Below are 22,228 nucleotides of genomic sequence, written 5' to 3'. Positions count from 1 at the left end.
CAAAGTTTAAATGCTATTTCTGTCCTGGGCCTAATTAAAGGGAAAAAAAATCATTAGTAATCCAGCAGTTGTTGTTGCGAAAAGGGCTTTGACCTACATGCACATCTGCCCACCAGGAGTCTAAATGAGCTTATTAACTCATTTGACATGAGACAGCTGATAGTGACAACTTGAAGAGGCTGCCAGAACATGTGGGATGTCAGCCAATGGCTTCAAGGCAGATGATTTTCATTCCCAAATCTCTGATGCATATGGTTCTCATCAGGGGGGTATACTGTGTATGTGTGTGTGTGTGCACACGCGCGTGTGCATGTGCATGCATGTGCACAGAAACTGTCAAGGTAAAGACTCTGATGGATCAAGAAACCCAAACCCAAAATGCTGCCAATATAAAGGTGCTGAGTCTAACCCACAATGCCCAGGCAAGCTGGGCACTAATGTGGAACAGAATCAGGTACTGCAGTGTCTTCTGAGGGATGTCAGAATTTAAAAAACAATCACACGATTGTCCCGAATCCAAGAAAGTTGCAATAGCTTTGCAACAGGGAGTATGAAGTTTATTCCAAGGGTAAGCCTTTTTTATTGTGATGAAATATGCATAATATTTATCATTTTAACCATCTGTGAGTGTACAATTCGGCGGTACTAAATACATTCACAATGTTGTGTAATAATCACCACCACCCATGCCCAAAAGCTTTTTCATCATCCTAACACAAACTTTGTACCTTTCAAATAATAACTCTCCTTATTTTTCCTGCGCCTAGTCTCCAAGTGTAAGTTTTTAAAGAAACATATCATATGATCATATGAACCCATCTTCTCTAATAAACTAATGTCCTTGTTCTCAGATTCATGGGTAGGGATCACAGTGAATATTTTCCAGTGAGTCATTTTGTGTTGGGAGAGTCCAAGGAGTGTCCACCAGAGCTGGGATTCTTTAAAGCTATCCTGATGGGCCTCTGAGCAGACTTTCCTCTTAGGGACAATGATACACAATTCTTTATATTTTATTATATATGATGAAGTATGACTTTCCTATTAGATTGAATCATATGAATGTCATTTTTGTAGGTCAACCATGGTTGAATATTATCAATTTCATGCGGTTTAACCTAATAGCAATCAAGAAAATGAGTTGAATTACTAAAATCTGGTACAGTTTTCATTACATTTTCACCACTTTTTTGTTATTATGGGTTTTTTTTTTTCTTTTTTGAAAAGCATGAATAAGTGGAATATGTGGACTGTGGTCTTTTCTCTTATCCAACTAGATGATATTCAAAAAAGATTGCAGTTGGAGATTTCAAATAATCATGGTTTCTAACTCAGTGCAGTTGGTTAATAACTGATTTATATGTAGACCTACACTGTGTGATTACATGACTGCCAATTATAATTTATGTTACCTTTACCACTCACTTAGTGACAACACTGACCCAGGTAGACTTAAATGCCTGAAATGAAATGTGAATTGGCTTGTAAAAGTATATTTTCTCTTGGTTTGCATTTTATTTTAGAGATCCTCTGTCTTCATATGATGGATCTTCCACAATGGGTAGACTGTAGTTATCTGACTTTTGTGCTTTTCATCCTGTAACAAAGATATGAATTTAGTCTGCAATCAAATGATTTTTGAAATAATTCAAGAAAAGAATCGAGAAGTCTCAAGAGGCAGTCTTGCACTGGCTCTAAAACCAGACTTCTGGGGTTCAAACAAGGCCCTATTTTGTATTAGCTCCATTATTTTGGCAAGTACTTATCCTCCCCATGCCTCAGTTTTCTCATTCATGTCATGGGTTAATAATAGCACCTACCTCTAAAGAGTCATTTTAAAGACTATATGATTTAATCATAGTAAGTGCCATATGTGTTGACAATAATTAAGCAGTTAAGTATTTTAACAACTCTCTCTTATTAATGTAGAACAAGTCTGGCCTAAAATGTTTTCTAAAAATAAACCACTTATAACACTTCTCTGAAATAAGAGAAATTAGGTATTAAAAATAGAGCTTGAGTTATCAAGTATTTGATAAATGTTAGTTTTCTGCCTCCTAACACCTGCTTTTCTTTCTTTCTCCCCAAAAAAGGACCTTTTTTTGCTTTTCTCCCAAATCTTTGTATGCAGTCATCACTGTGCTGAGTTTCAGATAAGACTGTATCTTGGCTGTACTTGAACCATTCTGCATCATTTTCCTCCATTAGGAAAGTATGAGAATATTTGTCATAAGACTTAAAATATTAAAGTTGGTGCTACACATATTTGGGAAATGATAAAAAAGAAGTTGCTAAAATGTTGTTCTCATGTTAAGATCCTAAAGTATGATTAAATTGTTCATAACTGAATTATTCAAGAAAAGGTAAATTTCTGTCCCCCCAAAATTCAGAATTTTGAACAACATTTCATTATTTATTATCTTAGGGCAAGGAAGATGTTGACTCTGGTTAGAACTGGTGCCAGGAATAAGGCATGCTGGGTTGCTTTAGCTGAGCTTCCCATACAGTGTAACCTTAGTCTGTCTATTGGGATTTCATCGTGACTTCGACTGAAAAAAAAAAAAGTTTAATTGTGTCTGCATAAGTTTTCAGGAGAAACTGTGTAATAGGTACTTTAAATCACTTTGTAATTTATGTACAGTTGCTCTTGGTTGAAACCTAAGTAAACCAGAGGGAACCCCAAGGGAGCATTTCTAGATTTCCAGCTTCCCCAGCCCAGACCTGTTTGGTTTCCTGTTTTGGTCACCTCCAGCAGCTAGCACAGCACCTGCTTCCAAGTTGCTGCTCAGTAAATGTTTGCTGCATGGATGGTTGGGTGAATGTTATCCATTAGTTAACCATTGACAATGCAAAACTGAGCAAACTCACATGACATCCTCCCCACAGTCTAGGGATAGATGTTAACTAAATGCAAGATTATAATTATAATGGATACGCAGAAAAAGAAGAAAATGGTGCAATCAGTGCCGCTAGAATAGGGATTTCACCTGATCAGAGAAGCCTTCTCTGAAGCTGTGCTGCTTAAAATAAGATTTGAAGGATGAATAAGGATTAAATAGGGAAGAAGGGAGGTAAGAACATCCTAGATAGACTGAGTAGCACATGCTAAGATCCCGTGGCAGAAGGGGGCCTAGCAAGGAAGGACAAGGAACGGATCAAAGGCCAATGCTGCCAGGGTGGTGAGTGAAGAAGCAACTAGTTGCAGATGGGAATGAAAAGACTGTGGGACAACACCATGCAGGGGCTCACAAGCCTTGTAAGGAGCTTTGTTTTTCCACTAAGAGCAAAGGGAAAGGCCTTGAATGGTTTCATTCACATTAAAAATCAAAAGATTAGACTGGCAGTAATGGTGGGGGTGGAGGGGAATAAATTAAAATGCGCAGCAATGTATGTGTGTAGGGTACTAAAGACTTTTTTGTAATCTGTGCAAGAGGTGAGATTAATTTGAAGTAGACTACAGAGGCATGGTAGGGGATTAAAAATGGTAGATAGATTTGAGAGAGATTTAGAGGACATATTGAAAAGAGTTGGCAATACATTACATGTGGTAGGTAAAAGAGTGACAGATGTCAAGAATGACTCCTTGTTTGGCTTGACTCATGGAGGGATTGTGGTGCTCTTCCCAGATAGAGAATGCTGGAAGGTGATCAGGTCTGTGAGGGGAAGAGTATGAGTTTGTCTTTGGAAATGATGGGTTTCTTTTGAAATTCCCTTTCCTGACTTCTATCACACTGCGTTTGTGAGTTCCCATTTCTTTTTCTCAGACTGCCATCCTCAACTCCCCACAAGACATTTCTATGTTCTTCCATTCCCACCCAACTTGTATGTTGGTACTCTCCATGGTTCTGACCTAAGCTTCTGGCCTGCTTAGTCACTAAACCCACCCTGTTCAATACAGTAGTCACATGTGGCCATTGAGCCCTTGAAATATGGCTAGTCTAAATGGAGATGTGCTATAATTGTTAAATATACATAGGATCTCAAAGACATGTATTAAAAATAATAAATAAAATCATTGATAAGGTTTTTATGTTGATCACATACTGAAATGGTATTTTAGATATATCGAATTAACTAAAATATGTTATTACTTTTTTAAAAAAGTTTCTTCATTTATTTTGAGAGAGAGAGAGAGAGAGCATGTGCATGCATGTGACTGGGGGAGGGGCAGAGAGAGGGAGAGAGAGGAGAGAATCCTAAGCAGGCTCCATGCCCAGTATGGAGTCTGATGCAGGGTTTGATCTCACAAACCATGAAATCATGACCTGAGCTGAAATCAAGAGTAGGATGCTTAACTGACTGAGCCACACAGGTGCTGCTGTTATTATTAATTTTTTAAGGTGACTACTAGAAAATTTAAAATTACATATGTGAAAAAATAAATAAAATTACATATAGGGCTCATTGTATATTTCTAGTGGATGGCTCTACTCTAGACAGTGACCCTATTGTTGCCTTATTTCTGTCCGTTTGAGCCCACAGAGCTGTTTATTGTCCCCAGAACATTTCACATCATTTTATGCCTCAAACACTTTCCTTTTCCTTAACTTTTATTCCTCTTCTTTTATGCCAGATTAGATATGATTCCTACTTTTTTTTTGGTTCAGAGAAAATATCTCCTCTACTATTTGAAACTTTTCTCATTCTTTAAGGCAGAATTAAACACTTGTGTCACAGAGTCTGTCATCCTCTGTTAATATCTTTATTATAGCTAATTCACATGCTTATATTTTCTTTTATATTCATGTGCCTCTCCAGCCAGATTGTAAGTGTCTGCAAAGTACAGGTGTGATCTGATTTATGTCTATAATTATGTAACTGGGTACTCGGTATGAGGGTGGTACTCAGTGAAAGTCTGATGAATAACAATTGAATCTACACATATTAAATAGTGATCATATAATTAGTTATGACTTAGATGTTTTATAGATAATATCTTGAATCCTCTCAACAACTCTGCAAGGTAGATATAATTATCCTCATTTTGCATATGGAGATCTTGCAAAAGCTCAAACTGTTAGTAAATTATAGAGCCAGAATTCAACTAGACCGAATGAAAAAAGCCATGTTTTTTTTTCTGTGATTCTATGCATACTGAAAAATTGATTAAAAAGTAGTGATTATATCCTAAATCATAAAATAGGGGAAAATACCCATTTCCTAAAATTGTTAAAAGATTAAGTGACATAATGTATATAAAGTGTCAGGGCAGCGCTTAGAAATGCTAGGTTTTATTAAACATTGGCTTCCTTCGATGTTGAGGGCCATAGCACAGACATCCTTAATTTCTTTTTTTTTTTAATTTTTTTAATGTTTATTTATTTTTGAGAGAGAGAGAGAAAGACAGAGTGCAGGCAGGGGAGGGACAGAAAGAGAGGGAGAGACAGAATCCAAAACAGGCTCCAGGTTCTGAGCCATCATGGTGTGGGGCTCGAGATCGTGACCTGAGCCAAAGTCAGATGCTTAACCAACTGGGCCACCCAGGTGCTCCTAGCATCCTTAATTTCTGAGAAAGACCAAAGTGTTTTACCCAGCCTCCTCAATGCCCCTACACATGCTTACACTCATATGAAAGTCATGTGAAACAGACCACCTCCAGGGCTATCCACTTTAACTCAATCTTCTTTGTATATGCCTCTGATGGTCAAAGAAAGTGAAATTGAGAAATAACAAGTAGTACTGAGGCCATTCAACCTTTCTCTGTGTATTTGTGCTTATTGGTGAAGGTTGTGGTAGAAATAATGGCAGAAAAGGAATCAAGCCTGGAGGCTTACCAGGGCTATGTTGCCTTGGTGAATTTCCAGAAAATCATTGTGAGTATTCTCAATGATTCTTCTCTTCCTGTTCTCTTACCCAGCAATGCTATGTTACAATCAGGACCACTTTCTTTACCACCTCAGGAAACTTTGTAGGAAAGGGGAAGGAGAAGTATGAAACGGATAAACATTAATTGTAGGCCAATGCAGGTCTGCAGGCCTATGTGGAGGTGCTGAGCTCCTGAAAAGTAAATTCACGCAACTGAAATGTGAAGATATGTTGCTACTGAGCTGTCTTGAGGAAAGGGAAAGAGATTCCTTTATAACCTTCAGATCCCTGTAACTTCCCTAAAAAAAGCAATATAGAGAAATTGCTCAGTTGCTATGGGTACTTGACCAAGGCTAAAGGAAACTCATGGGTTTCAGGGTAAGATAGTCGCTCTTCTATTGATTTTCCTGATACACACATTTCAAGTTAACAATGGAACCAATTCCTTGCCCCTAGTTAGAGGAAACCTTCTCACCAACCTGTGCTCTTATTTATTTTAGATCAAACGTACAGAAAAGTGATACATAATATATAATATTATATAATTATATAATATAATATAATAAAATATATATAATATAATATAATAATATATACTATGAATATAATATAATACAGTATAATATAATATAATTAAAATAATATAGCATAACATAATATTTAAAAGCCTTCTGATCCATTTTAGAACCAAACAAATATAAATGGGGCAGGGAATGAATAGAAAAAGGGAACTTAAGGCCTTATGTTATTATTATTTTAATGGTGTGTTTTACCTCTTAAACTAGTCCTTTGGGTTTAGGGACTATGTCCTAAACTTTTCTATATTTACTTCATTACTGTCCACATAGTAAATGCTTGCTATTCCTTTGCTGAGTGACGGAAGCTGTCACCCATTCACACGGATAAGGATGTATGTAGCACAAGAAGTTGTAGGGAAAAGATTCTTTGAAATGAAAATTTTGAATCTACATTAGGAAACTGAATATTCTCTAGTACTTAAATCAAACTTTGATGTCAAGAAGACAGCTTCAAATCTGGGAGAGCCTTTATGTCTGATATTATACATGGAGAAATTCCATGGGCAAGAACATGTGAAAAATAAGAATGGCAATTATCTGGCTGCTCCAGAAAATTTAATATGCATAGAAAAATACGTAAAACTTTGATTTTAAGGGAAAAATGCAAGTTTATTTTTCTGCCAGATTGACTTATTACAAGAATGAATTGAAGGAAGATACCTTTAGATACAAGCCACTTAAATGCCAAAGCATCATAAACTCTCACAATCAACTGATTTTGAGACAGGTTTTCTTTGTTATGATTTTGAGCTTGGGCTTATCTTTTGGGGGGCTGATTTGACTCTGACCCTTCTTCCTGTCTCTTCTTTCCCCCCTTTACAATTGATTAAAGTCCATAGACTTCCTTAAAGTAAGGCCTGTACCATATCAATAGAAATTGCTTTAGTCACTAAAGTGTCCCCTTCAAAATCACAAGCCTCCAGGGAAAATTGAGGCTTTAACATTGTTGAAAATTCTTTTGTTTCCCTCAGTCCGGAGAAGGATTGTTTCAACTTCTTGTCCCATTTTACAGTTAATTAATACAAGGTTGAAGAGAAGAGAGAAATCTGTAAGTTGGATGAAATTTTAAATAGCAAGTATTCATTAACTCAAACACAACAGTATTCAGAAACCTTCCTTCCCATAAATTAGAGGTATGTGTGTACATAAAGAACTAGAAGGAAATGACCCAGAAATTAATAGTATCTATAGACAGATAAGTTAAAATTTTCTATGTGTGTATGCCTTTCAATATGCGGTGAATTTCCTATAATGAAGGTGTGTTATTTCTGTAAACAGAAACAAATTAAAAAAAGAAATTGTAATCAATAGCCACTTCTAGTAAACAGAAGGTTTGAAGGTGGGTAGCTCAATGAGGTTTTGTTTGATCAAGTTCAATGAGGTTTTCCAGGAGCCAGACACTTAAAAATGTTTTTCTGCATGGTCCTCTTCAATGGTTGGCATTCAGCCAAGAGATTGGCTGCCTCAAATTTACAAGATACCTATCGCATCTCCAAGTAGGAAAGAAGAGGCAGGGGCAAAATCTTTTCTCTTTGCACCTAATAATGTCACCACATCTCATTGGTTGGTACTGAGCCAAAGAACCAACCAGTGGCAAAGGAACAGGAGATGGTAGATTTGCATTAAACCAATTATTATTCATCCTGTGACCCTGAGTATAAAGAACAGCTTTCCATTGACATGAACAGATCAGAGTTCCAACAGCAGGGAAGGAAAGAGGGCAGGGGATGATCATTGGGTAGGAGACAAATGTGTCTGTCAGAAGCATATAATAAAGACTTGCTGAACAACAAGTGAGGGCTGCAGTGCAACATGCATCCTGAAAACGTTTGCTTTTGCGGGCCTCTTCTTCCATTAAAAAAAAAAAGCTAACAATTATACATTACAACTGAATTGGGATAAAGACAAATTTAATCCAGAATGAATTCATTGTCATATATTCATTATTTTTTTAAAAAAAATTGAATTCTGATTTTAAACATTAAAATGGAAACATTTTCATGGACCCTAGACTTTGTGACTACTGTGTTCAGTGGTTAATTCAACCCTGAGTCTTTGTTGTCCTTCCAGCTGGATTATAAACACTTTGAGGGCAGTGACTGTGTCCTAGATTTCACTGTTGCCCTCAAAACTCCTACCACAGCACTATGCTCTAAGAGCTGTTCAACAAATACTGTTGAGTTGACCTAACATATAACTGTTTCTTCTTGTAGGGTGAACCAGGTCCCCCTGGTCCTCATGGTCCTCCAGGAGCCCCCGGTATTGGACAGCAAGGAATTAAGGTAAAGATTCTTGTCTTTTTCCCTATTTATGAGTATTAATTTTATTGTTGGGCTGGAGAAGCTATGATTTGAATCCACTCAACCTTACCCTCTAGATACAAAGAGGCTGCCTGCAGAAGGTACTTACAGTCTGGGTTCTTGGACACTGCAGTGCTCCAGGAAGGGGCAGTTACCACAAGAAAAATCAATGTAGTTTTTATTTGATTGGTATGAAAAATTTGTCTTGTCTCCAAATAAATACCCACCTTATTGCCAATGTACATCTAGTTCTATTAATTTCATGGAATGTAAATGTTAACATGCAAAATTGTTATTGGGATGTGAAGCATCTTAACACATAAACTATCATCTTCTCACACTAAAGAAGCATAGAAGGGCAGAAACCAGAAGGACCACAACACTGAACAAGTAAGTGTTGATAGAAAGGTTTTTAGGGAACTAGAAAGTACTGGAACATCCAACACCCTGGAGTGCTCTGCATCATGTAGGATGTCACAGAGCAAAAGTGCTTATTTTAAATGGCTTTTCTATGTCATTGGGACAATAAGGCTTTGTTGCAGGAATAAAACAGAGAGCAGCACAAAACAGTGCACTTCTAATGAAGTCAAGTATCACCACGGATGGTATTTAAACAATAAGCATATTGAGACTCTAGAGAAAGTGGAGTTTATATTGGCAGAGTTATCGGACAAGGATTCTGAAGATCAAGTGTGAAATAGAATTGAAAAGAGAGGTAAAATGGAACAGAGTGGGTAACATTCCAGGATGGTGGCAAGGGGGGACAGGGAACAGCACAAGCATTGTTTGCTTGGTCATCTCCGTAACCAAAAATGAATCGAATACAGTCTATCCTGCCAAATACTACACAATAGCTTCTGAAAGCTAAAAGTAGTGTTCACTTAAATTCAAACCATTTTTCCTCCTCCAGAATTTTTTTTATCTTTATGAATGTGAAAAGTTTGACTATTTTGCCATTATTTTTGTTGAAATCTCCAGAGTATCTTGTGGTATGTTTATTCTTTATTTAAAAACTCAAACCTTCATTTGATTATTTCTTTCTCTTAGGGGGAAAGAGGTCAGGAAGGAAGAACAGGGGCTCCAGGACCGATTGGCATTGGTGAACCAGGCCAGCCAGTAAGTATCAAGAAATTCTAGATGGAATAAAAAGGACAAATACAGTTCTTATTTGCTTTTTGTAGTTAGACTAAATGGTCAAATTAAGCCATCTTGTATCTTTGGGACAACAAAAGACAATAAATATGCAAGGACCAGATATGAGTGTTATTTTTCATACCACTTGATAGAACCACATGCATACACATGTGACATATACGACTGGCTTTCTCTTACCATAATCTCTTACAAGATTGATCAGCTTGTCCAAGAAGGAAAGAGATCTCATGTGTCAAAATTTCCTAGGATATAGGAGAACTGGATTTAGGCATAGGTCTATACTTTGTAACTGACTTTCCTGTAACCATGAAAAATCACTGAGAATAGGACCTTGTTCATAAGCTAATTTATGGGTAGGATTGATGAAGGTAGACAGGTGATATCTGTGTTATTTGCAGCTTCTAACTTATGTAGCTTTGAAGTTTACTATTTTTGCAGAAGAAAAAAAAAGTGTTTCTATCAAGAGATCTGGAGAAGAAATGAATAAAACATGACTATTCTAGTATAGAAATTCTCTTAACTTTTCAAGTAATCATTATTCTCCCAGAAAAGAATAGTAACTAATTCACTGAGGTACAAATAAAAACAACTGTATTGGATTGGGAGAATTAGTATTGTTAAAATGTCCATACTACCCAAAACAATCTACTGATTCAATGCAATCCTTATCAAAATTCCAATGGCATTTTTCATGGAAATGGAACAATCTTAAAATTTGTATGGAACCGTAAATGATCCTAATAGCCAAAGCAATCTTGAGAAAGAAGAACTAAGGTGGAGGCATCACACTTTCTGATTTCTAAATATATTCCAAAGCTATAGTAATCAAAACAATATTGTATTGGCATAAAAACAGACACACAGACCAATGGAATGGAATAGAGAGACTAGAAATAAACTCATACATATATGGCCAATTAATTTCCAACAAAGGAGCCAAGAATATACAATGGGGAAAGGACAGTCTCTTTAATAAATGGTGTTGGGGAAATGGGACAGCCACATGCAAAACCATGAAAGTGGACCACCATCCTCCACCATACACAAAAATTAACTCAAATGGCTTTGAGTCTTGAATGTAAGACCTGAAATCATAAAACTCTTGGAAGAAAACATAAGCAGTAAGCTCCCTGACACAGGTCTTAGCAATAATATTTTGAATTTAATACCAACAGTAAAAGGAACAAAAGCAAAAATAAACAAGTTGGGACTATATCAAACTAAAAAGCTTCTGCACAGCAAAGGAAAACATCAACAAAATAGGCAATATACTGAATGGGAGAAAATATTTTCAAATCATATATCTGATAATATCAAAAATATGTAAAGAACTCATACAACTCAACAATAACACAAAAATTCAATTAAAAAACAGGCAGAAGAGTCGAACAGACATTTTACCAAAGAAGACGTACAGATGGCCAACAGGTATATGAAAAGATGCTCAGCATCATTAGTTACCAGAGAAATGCAAATCAAAATCAAAACGAGATATCACCTCACACCTGCTACAATGGCTATTATCAAAAGTACAAGAAAACAGGTATTGTTGAGAATGTGGAGAAAAGGGAACCCTCATGCACTATTGGTGGAAATGTAATTTGTATAGCCAGTGTGAAAAACAGTATGGAGATTCCTCAAAAAATTAAAAATTCTATTACCATATGATCCAGCCATTCCACTTGTGGGTATTTATTCAAAGAAAATAAAGTCACTAATATATTGAAAAGACATATGCATCCCATGTTCATTGCTATTTATAATAACCAAGATAGGGAAACAAACTAAGTGTTCATTGATGGATAAATGGATAAAGAAATTGTGATATATTTATAGAGTATATCCACACATATATGATGGATTACTATTGGATATATATATAATGGATTACTATTCAATCATAAAAAAGAATGAAGTCTTGCCATTTGCAACAACATGGATTGACTTCTTGTTTCTTGAGATAGGCCTGGATTGCAATGTATTTTCCTCTCAGGACTGCCTTCGCTGCGTCCCAAAGCGTTTGGATTGTTGTATTTTCATTTTCGTTTGTTTCCATATATTTTTTAATTTCTTCTCTAATTGCCTGGTTGACCCACTCATTCGTTAGTAGGGTGTTCTTTAACCTCCATGCTTTTGGAGGTTTTCCAGACTTTTTCCTGTGGTTGATTTCAAGCTTCATAGCATTGTGGTCTGAAAGTATGCATGGTATAATTTCAATTCTTGTAAACTTTTTTTTTTTTTTTATGAAATTTATTGACAAATTGGTTTCCATACAACACCCAGTGCTCATCCCAAAAGGTGCCCTCCTCAATACCCATCACCCACCCTCCCCTCCCTCCCACCCCCCATCAACCCTCAGTTTGTTCTCAGTTTTTAACAGTCTCTTATGCTTTGGCTCTCTCCCACTCTAACCTCTTTTTTTTTTTTTTCTTTCCCCTCCCCCATGGGTTCCTGTTAAGTTTCTCAGGATCCACATAAGAGTGAAACCATATGGTATCTGTCTTTCTCTGTATGGCTTATTTCACTTAGCATTACACTCTCCAGTTCCATCCACGTTGCTACAAAGGGCCATATTTCATTTTTTCTCATTGCCACATAGTATTCCATTGTGTATATAAACCACAATTTCTTTATCCATTCATCAGTTGATGGACATTTAGGCTCTTTCCATAATTTGGCTATTGTTGAGAGTGCTGCTATGAACATTGGGGTACAAGTGCCCCTATGCATCAGTACTCCTGTATCCCTTGGATAAATTCCTAGCAGTGCTATTGCTGGGTCATAGGGTAGGTCTATTTTTAATTTTCTGAGGAACCTCCACACTGCTTTCCAGAGCGGCTGCACCAATTTGCATTCCCACCAACAGTGCAAGAGGGTTCCCGTTTCTCCACATCCTCGCCAGCATCTATAGTCTCCTGATTTGTTCATTTTGGCCACTCTGACTGGCGTGAGGTGATACCTGAGTGTGGTTTTGATTTGTATTTCCCTGATAAGGAGCGACGCTGAACATCTTTTCATGTGCCTGTTGGCCATCTGGATGTCTTCTTTAGAGAAGTGTCTATTCATGTTTTCTGCCCATTTCTTCACTGGGTTATTTGTTTTTCGGGTGTGGAGTTTGGTGAGCTCTTTATAGATTTTAGATACTAGCCCTTTGTCCGATATGTCATTTGCAAATATCTTTTCCCATTCCGTTGGTTGCCTTTTAGTTTTGTTGGTTGTTTCCTTTGCTGTGCAGAAGCTTTTTATCTTCATAAGGTCCCAGTAATTCACTTTTGCTTTTAATTCCCTTGCCTTTGGGGATGTGTCGAGTAAGAGATTGCTACGGCTGAGGTCAGAGAGGTCTTTTCCTGCTTTCTCCTCTAAGGTTTTGATGGTTTCCTGTCTCACATTTAGGTCCTTTATCCATTTTGAGTTTATTTTTGTAAATGGTGTGAGAAAGTGGTCTAGTTTCAACCTTCTGCATGTTGCTGTCCAGTTCTCCCAGCACCATTTGTTAAAGAGGCTGTCTTTTTTCCATTGGATGTTCTTTCCTGCTTTGTCAAAGATGAGTTGGCCATACGTTTGTGGGTCTCGTTCTGGGGTTTCTATTCTATTCCATTGGTCGGTGTGTCTGTTTTTGTGCCAATACCATGCTGTCTTGATGATTACAGCTTTGTAGTAGAGGCTAAAGTCTGGGATTGTGATGCCTCCTGCTTTGGTCTTCTTCTTCAAAATTCCTTTGGCTATTCGGGGCCTTTTGTGGTTCCATATGAATTTTAGGATTGCTTGTTCTAGTTTCGAGAAGAATGCTGGTGCAATTTTGATTGGGATTGCATTGAATGTGTAGATAGCTTTGGGTAGTATTGACATTTTGACAATATTTATTTTTCCAATCCATGAGCAGGGAATGTCTTTCCATTTCTTTAAGTCTTCTTCAATTACCTTCATAAGCTTTCTATAGTTTTCAGCATACAGATCCTTTACATCTTTGGTTAGATTTATTCCTAGGTATTTTATGCTTCTTGGTGCAATTGTGAATGGGATCATTTTCTTTATTTGTCTTTCTGTTGCTTCATTGTTAGTGTATAAGAATGCAACTGATTTCTGGACATTGATTTTGTATCCTGCAACTTTGCTGAATTCATGTATCAGTTCTAGCAGACTTTTGGTGGAGTCTATCGGATTTTCCATGTATAATATCATGTCATCTGCAAAAAGCAAAAGCTTGACTTCATCTTTGCCAATTTTGATGCCTTTGATTTCCTTTTGTTGTCTGATTGCTGATGCTAGAACTTCCAGCACTATGTTAAACAACAGCGGTGAGAGTGGGCATCCCTGTCGTGTTCCTGATCTCAGGGAAAAAGCTCTCAGTTTTTCCCCGTTGAGGATGATGTTAGCTGTGGGCTTTTCATAAATGGCTTTTATGATCTTTAAGTATGTTCCTTCTATCCCGACTTTCTCAAGGGTTTTTATTAAGAAAGGGTGCTGGATTTTGTCAAAGGCCTTTTCTGCATCGATTGACAGGATCATATGGTTCTTCTCTTTTTTTTTGTTAATGTGATGTATCACGTTGATTGATTTGCGAATGTTGAACCAGCCATGCAGCCCAGGAATGAATCCCACTTGATCATGGTGAATAATTCTTTTTATATGCTGTTGAATTCGATTTGCTAGTATCTTATTGAGAATTTTTGCATCCATATTCATCAGGGATATTGGCCTGTAGTTCTCTTTTTTTACTGGGTCTCTGTCTGGTTTAGGAATCAAAGTAATACTGGCTTCATAGAATGAGTCTGAAAGTTTTCCTTCCCTTTCTATTTCTTGGAATAGCTTGAGAAGGATAGGTATTATCTCTGCTTTAAATGTCTGGTAGAACTCCCCTGGGAAGCCATCTGGTCCTGGACTCTTATTTGTTGGGAGATTTTTGATAACCGATTCAATTTCTTCGCTGGTTATGGGTCTGTTCAAGCTTTCTATTTCCTCCTGATTGAGTTTTGGAAGAGTGTGGGTGTTCAGGAATGTGTCCATTTCTTCCAGGTTGTCCAATTTGTTGGCATATAATTTTTCATAGTATTCCCTGATAATTGTTTGTATCTCTGAGGGATTGGTTGTAATCATTCCATTTTCATTCATGATTTTATCTATTTGGGTCATCTCCCTTTTCTTTTTGAGAAGCCTGGCTAGAGGTTTGTCAATTTTGTTTATTTTTTCAAAAAACCAACTCTTGGTTTCGTTGATCTGCTCTACAGTTTTTTTAGATTCTATATTGTTTATTTCTGCTCTGATCTTTATTATTTCTCTTCTTCTGCTGGGTTTAGGCTGCCTTTGCTGTTCTGCTTCTAGTTCCTTTAGGTGTGCTGTTAGATTTTGTATTTGGGATTTTTCTTGTTTCTTGAGATAGGCCTGGATTGCAATGTATTTTCCTCTCAGGACTGCCTTCGCTGCGTCCCAAAGCGTTTGGATTGTTGTATTTTCATTTTCGTTTGTTTCCATATATTTTTTGATTTCTTCTCTAATTGCCTGGTTGGCCCACTCATTCGTTAGTAGGGTGTTCTTTAACCTCCACGCTTTTGGAGGTTTTCCAGACTTTTTCCTGTGGTTGATTTCAAGCTTCATAGCATTGTGGTCTGAAAGTATGCATGGTATAATTTCAATTCTTGTAAACTTATGAAGGGCTGTTTTGTGACCCAGTATATGATCTATCTTGGAGAATGTTCCATGTGCACTCGAGAAGAAAGTATATTCTGTTGCTTTGGGATGCAGAGTTCTAAATAGATCTGTCAAGTCCATCTGATCCAATGTCTCATTCAGGGCCCTTGTTTCTTTATTGACCGTGTGTCTAGATGATCTATCCATTTCTGTAAGTGGGGTGTTAAAGTCCCCTGCAATTACCACATTCTTATCAATAAGGTTGCTTATGTTTATGAGTAATTGTTTTATATACTTGGGGGCTCCGGTATTCGGTGCATAGACATTTATAATTGTTAGCTCTTCCTGATGGATAGACCCTGTAACTATTATATAATGTCCTTCTTCATCTCTTGTTACAGCCTTTAATTTAAAGTCTAGTTTGTCTGATATAAGTATGGCTACTCCAGCTTTCTTTTGGCTTCCAGTAGCATGATAAATAGTTCTCCATCCCCTCACTCTGAATCTAAAGGTGTCCTCAGGTCTAAAATGAGTCTCTTGTAGACAGCAAATAGATGGGTCTTGTTTTTTTATCCATTCTGATACCCTATGTCTTTTGGTTGGCGCATTTAATCCATTTACATTCAGTGTTATTATAGAAAGATACGAGTTTAGAGTCATTGTGATGTCTGTATGTTTTATGCTTGTAGTGATGTCTCTGGTACTTTGTCTCACAGGGTCCCCCTTAGGATCTCTTGTAGGGCTGGTTTAGTGGTGACAAATTCCTTCAGTTTTTGTTTGTTTGGGAAGACCTTTATCTCTCCTTCTATTCTAAATGACAGACTTGCTGGATAAAGGATTCTCGGCTGCATATTTTTTCTGTCTAGCACACTGAAAATCTCGTGCCAATTCTTTCTGGCCTGCCAAGTTTCAAAAGAGAGATCAGTCATGAGTCTTATAGGTCTCCCTTTATATGTGAGGGCACGTTTACCCCTTGCTGCTTTCAGAATTTTCTCTTTATCCTTGTATTTTGCCAGTTTCACTATGATATGTCGTGCAGAAGATCGATTCAAGTTACGTCTGAAGGGAGTTCTCTGTGCCTCTTGGATTTCAATGCCTTTTTCCTTCCCCAGTTCAGGGAAGTTCTCAGCTATGATTTCTTCAAGTACCCCTTCAGCACCTTTCCCTCTCTCTTCCTCCTCTGGGATACCAATTATGCGTATATTATTTCTTTTTAGTGTATCACTTAGTTCTCTAATTTTCCCCTCATACTCCTGGATTTTTTTATCTCTCTTTTTCTCAGCTTCCTCTTTTTCCATAACTTTATCTTCTAGTTCACCTATTCTCTCCTCTGCCTCTTCCATCCGAGCCGTGGTGCTTTCCATTTTGTTTTGCATTTCATTTAAAGCGTTTTTCAGCTCCTCGTGACTGTTCTTTAGTCCCTTGATCTCTGTAGCAAGAGATTCTCTGCTGTCCTGTATACTGTTTTCAAGCCCAGCGATTAATTTTATGACTATTATTCTAAATTCACTTTCTGTTATATTATTTAAATCCTTTTTGATCAGTTCATTAGCTGTTGTTATTTCCTGGAGATTCTTCTGAGGGGAATTCTTCCGCTTGGTCATTTTGGATAGTCCCTGGTGTGGTGAGGACCTGCAGGGCACTTCCCCTGTGCTGTGGTGGAGTTGGTGGGCGGGGCCGCAGTCCGACCTGATGTCTGCCCCCAGCCCACCGCTGGGGCCACAGTCAGACTGGTGTGTGCTTTCTCTTCCCCTCTCCTAGGGGTGGGATTCACTGTGGGGTGGCGTGGCCCGTCTGGGCTACTTGCACACTGCCAGGCTTGTGATGCTGGGGATCTGGCGTATTAGCTGGGGTGGGTAGGCAAGGTGCACGGCGGCAGGGGGGGCAGGCTTAGCTTGCTTCTCCTTAGGTGATCCACTTCAGGAGGGGCCCTGTGGCAGCCGGAGGGAGTCAGATCTGCTGCCGGAGGTTTGGCTCCGCAGAAGCACAGAGTTGTTGTTTGCGCGGAGCGAGCAATTTCCCTGGCAGGAACCGGTTCCCTTTGGGATTTTGGCTGGGGGATGGGCGGGGGAGATGGTGCTGGCGAGTGCCTTTGTTCCCCACCAAACTGAGCTCTGTCGTCCGGGGGCTCCATAGCTCTCCCTCCCTTTGTCCTCCAGCCTTCCCGCTTTCCGAGCAGAGCTGTTAACTTATGACCTCCCAGACGCTAAGTCGCGCTTGCTGTCGGAACACAGTCCGTCAGGCCCCTCCGCTTTTGCAAGCCAGACTCAGGGACTCTGCTTGGCCGGCGAGCTGCCCCTCTGCCCCGGCTCCCTCCCGCCAGTCCGTGGAGCGCGCACCGCCTCGCTGCCCTTCCTACCCTCTTCCGTGGGCCTCTCGTCTGCGCTTGGCTCCCGAGACTCCGTTCTGCTAATCCTCTGGCAGTTTTCTGGGTTATTTAGGCAGGTGTAGGTGGAATCTAAGTGATCAGCAGGACGCGCGGTGAGCCCAGCGTCCTCCTACGCCGCCATCTTCCCTTCCTCTCCAACATGGATTGACTTCGAGGACATTATACTAATTGAAATAAGTCAGACAGAGAAGGGCAAATGCCATATGATGTGGAACTGTAAAAACAAAAAATCAAACCAGTCTTCTAGATAGAACAGGCAAAATCAACTTTATTTTTATATTCTAGTAACAGACACATAGAAATAAAAATTTTAAATACAATAGAATTCATAGTCATTAAAAATAGAAATACTTGGGTATAAATTTAATAAAACATGTATAAGCTTTATATCCTGAAAACTTCAAAACACTAATGAAAGAAATAAAAGAATATTTAATAAATTGAGAGACATACCATATTCAGCGATTGGAAGACCTGACATCATAAAGCTGTCAATCTCTTTAAATTGATATAAGGTTTAATGCAAGCCTTTAAAAAAATCCCAGTAAGATTTTTTTAAAGGTATGGACAAAATTATTTTAAAATCTGTATGGAAAGGCAAAGGAGCTAGAATAATTAAAACAATTTGCAAAAAGAAGAATAAAGTTGAAGAAAGGGTTTAAGATTTATTCACATAACTACAGCAATCAAGACTGTGCAGTTCTGACATCATAGAAACATGATCAGTGGAATAGAATAGAGAACCCAGATACAGACCCACACACTGATTTTTTTATTTATTTAAAAAAAATTTAATGTTTATTTATTTTTGAGAGAGAGACAGAGTACAAGCAGGGGAGGGGCAGAGAGAGGGAGACACAGAATCTGAAGCAGGCCCCAGGCTCTGAGCTGTCAGCAAAGAGCCCGACATGGGGCTTGAATGCTTGAACCATGAGATCATGACCTGAGCCAAAGTCGGACGCCTAACTGACTGAGCCATCTGTGTATCCCTTGAATTCATTTTTTAATAATTGTTTTACTATACTTATATTTTTAGTGTAATATTCTCTTCTTGTATTTTATATTCCTATTATTAGACCATTAAGCATTCAAAGAGACCATTTTTTGGTCTCTATTTTATTATTTGACATTTTTGGGAAAATTTATGTTATATAGGCTCACTTATATTCATTGTCAATTGTTTTCTTATATGTTTTGTTCTCTGGCATCTGAATTCATGGTCATCAGGTCTTTACCTGTGAAAATCTTAAGTGTTCTGGGTGGAGGGTATTTGAAAGGAATTTGCATGTACACCTCTTAGGTACTCCTCGGATATCCTTGATACTAATGTCTTGACTAGGTGTTCCTGGATCACCTATGTGATGGCAGTTAAAACTACAAACCCATACACAGCACTGGAACAGGCTTGGAATTTTTAGGCCCATTTAGAGCCTAAGTGAGGGTAGACAAGATTCTTGTCTTTCATATCGCTGTGTTGACTAAATGGCTTTTTTCTCAACCCTGCCCTTTCATTGACAATATGTAAGTAACTTTGAAGGTCCTAGCTTTCTGTGGGGATCTCAGGTCTAATACTCTCCTCATTTTCCTTTGAGTAAGCCAAAATCTTTGCTCCTGGTTCTCTGTCTTTGGTTTTCTAGACTTATTTCCACCATACGATCACACGTTTCCACCCAGAACAACCACAGCATCAGTTTCTATGCGCACTACCCTAGCGTTCAGCTCTTTTTGTTTTGGAGCCCTGTGACTTCCCTCACTTATTTATTTTTGGATTTCAGCTCTGCCTTTAAAATTTATTTTAAAGAAAATTTGTATTACTTGCCTTTTTTGTTTATAGCTAGAGAGTTTACACAATACTGCTAGAACATGAAGTTCTTGTTTGTTTGCTTTCTAAGCCACAATTATACAAATCAGAAAGACACCATGAAGTCTGCAGTTCAAGTGGGAACTGAAATCATTACAAAGATGGGGAGGATCGCAAATAATGTATGCAAATGTTGTACCAAAATGTCATAATAAAAATCCAACACTGAGTTTCTGAATTATTTAGAAGTAACATAAAGACTTACCTTGGGACTGAGAAAGGTTCTGCTGAAAGTCTCTTACCTTTGTTTCTTTGTCTGGATGATTTCAAACGGCGTCAGGTTTTTTTTTTTTTTTGTTTGTTTGTTGTTTTCTTTTTGTACAAGGATATTGAGAACATTGTTAGTAAAAAATACCCACTAAAGTAGAACTATAAATACTTTGAAGTTAAAAATTATATAAACAGTACTGTTTGAATATTATGGGCAATTTTTATTATTATTTAGCACAGTTATTTTTAATGCTTGAAATGTATATTAAAACCACTTTTACTGATTATCTACACTAGAGAGAATGTTAAGAAAAGTAATAAGATAATGGATGATCACATTTTACCTCATTAATGTCTCAAATAAAGCATTTCACTGATCAGACTGTGTTAACTGATAATAACAGTCCTTATATTTTTTTTATTAGAGGCATTCATGAGAAATCAAATAAGTATGCCATAATTATAATTGATTTTCATGGCTTTTGAAAAGGAAACTGTGAGTTTTTTATAGAAGCATTTCTGTCTTTTAGAAATAATCCATGGGTTCTGTCGTAGTAAAGTATAGTTCATCTACCCGAGTACTTGCTCTTTCTCTTAACCAAGCAGTCACCTTTCATTCTGCTTTGCTGTGAAATATGAGAATACTCTGATAATACAGACTGTTCCTCTGACGGTTGGCAATAATTAAATTTTGGATCACTGTTGTTTTAAATGCCTTTAAGCAATTACTCACAAGTATTAGTTCTCTGTTCTCTGCAGCTTGGAACACATGGCTCATCAAAGCCTCCAATGTTTTCAGTCTCATCTTGGCTGGTGTACTCTAGAAATGCAGAGATGAAAGGAGGGTTGGGTGTTTATGCCACGTAGCAGCCCTCTCTCCATATTGCTTACTGTAAACCATTCACCCCGAGGCTAACTTATTCATAATGCCCTGAAAGGACATTCTTCACCATCACAAGATTCAAATAAAATAATTTCGATAGTGATGGCAGATGTTTATTAAGTGCTCAATATGTAAGAGCTTTAAGTCTCTCTGACCTAACCTATATATTAATACTCATGGTTCGGGTAGGTACTATTGTTACCACCATCATGATGAGGACGCTGAACTTTAGAGAGATTAAATTCTTTGTCGAAGTTCGCACTGCTAACACATAGCCGAGCTGGGACTTGACCCTCAATCCATATGACAGTATAATTGTCAGGAAAGCCTGTAAGCTCTAGAGGACAGGTCTGTCTGCTGTTCCCAGAACTTAGCACACTGCCTGGCACTTACTAGGCATTTGGTCAGTATTTGCTGAATGAATGGAAAAAATTGAGTGAACTGGAAAAAGACTTCTTTGCATTGAATGTAAGTTGTGTTATTTTCATTTGTTTTATCATTGGGGAAGAGGAATCATTTGTCAATTTTTTTTTTTTTTTTTGGTTAAAGCATATGATGTTAGCTAGGCACTTACTCTTTTATTTGCAATCTAGTTTTCATGCTTATATTTATTTTTCCCCTAGTTAATCACTCTAACGTTAGAGTAAGCTATCATGGATATTAGTGCTTTGATTAAGGTCTTGGACTGTTAAAAGCTAGGTTTCCCATAAGCATAGCAATCTAAATTGAATTAAATGTTAGCTTTTTTCTTTAATTAAAGTCTTTATGAAATTGGTTATGCATAAATACTGAAGAAGACTGTCTTTTAAAATATACAATAATAGGGGAAGGCAAAAAAAATTTGAACACAGGATACAATTAGCTTTCTTTTTTATAAATCTATAACTGTGATCAGTCACTGATTAGCATAATGCTGAATCCTAGCTCTGCTCCCAGGCTCAGTAGAAAGCACCTCTTAAATTATCCCGGATTACTGTGTATCGAGCCCGAAGATCATTCACAGTGTCTGCCGTTTGCTGGTTTTGGAGCTGCTGGGCAACTCGGTAGACTTTGTTCTGTCCTAGGCTCACTTTCTGGCAAGCAAGCCCTCATTATTTTTCTTTTACACCCATTAAAGGAAAAGCTCCTATCTGTGCTTCTAAGGTTCTTGTTGTTAGTTCCTTTTCTACTTTTATGCCTTCTGGCCAAGAATAAAGAGAGGGAAAATTTGTAGCCTTTTAAAATTTCCACTTTAATTGAATATCTTGCTGTTGTCTTTTCTTTTTCAATCAGTTTGTTTCCTGCCAGTCCACTTCAAAGCCAGAGAGTGTGTTGTTTCTCTTTACTTACGTGAGAACTCTTCACCGTCTGACTGCCTTTCTGAGCAATAGTTACATGGACTTTTTAATTTGAATCACTGAGATAAAAAACCATGCTTCCCCT

At 37.8% G+C, this 22,228-nt stretch overlaps 1 protein-coding gene across 1 annotated transcript in view; it reads left to right on the top strand.

The window, feature by feature from the left end:
* Positions 1–22,228, top strand: part of COL28A1 (collagen type XXVIII alpha 1 chain) — a 181,856-nt gene that overhangs the window by 43,096 nt on the left and 116,532 nt on the right. The window contains exons 12-13 of the mRNA XM_030308009.1: positions 8,594–8,662; positions 9,728–9,796. Coding sequence (XP_030163869.1) covers positions 8,594–8,662; positions 9,728–9,796 — 138 coding nt within the window. The remainder of the gene's footprint in view (positions 1–8,593; positions 8,663–9,727; positions 9,797–22,228) is intronic.

The sequence above is a fragment of the Lynx canadensis genome, chromosome A2 (genome assembly GCF_007474595.2).
Source record: "Lynx canadensis isolate LIC74 chromosome A2, mLynCan4.pri.v2, whole genome shotgun sequence".
NCBI classification, from domain to species: domain Eukaryota; kingdom Metazoa; phylum Chordata; class Mammalia; order Carnivora; family Felidae; genus Lynx; species Lynx canadensis.
Note: the sequence above shows the minus strand (reverse complement) of the source record. Positions and strands in the feature narration are given on the sequence as shown.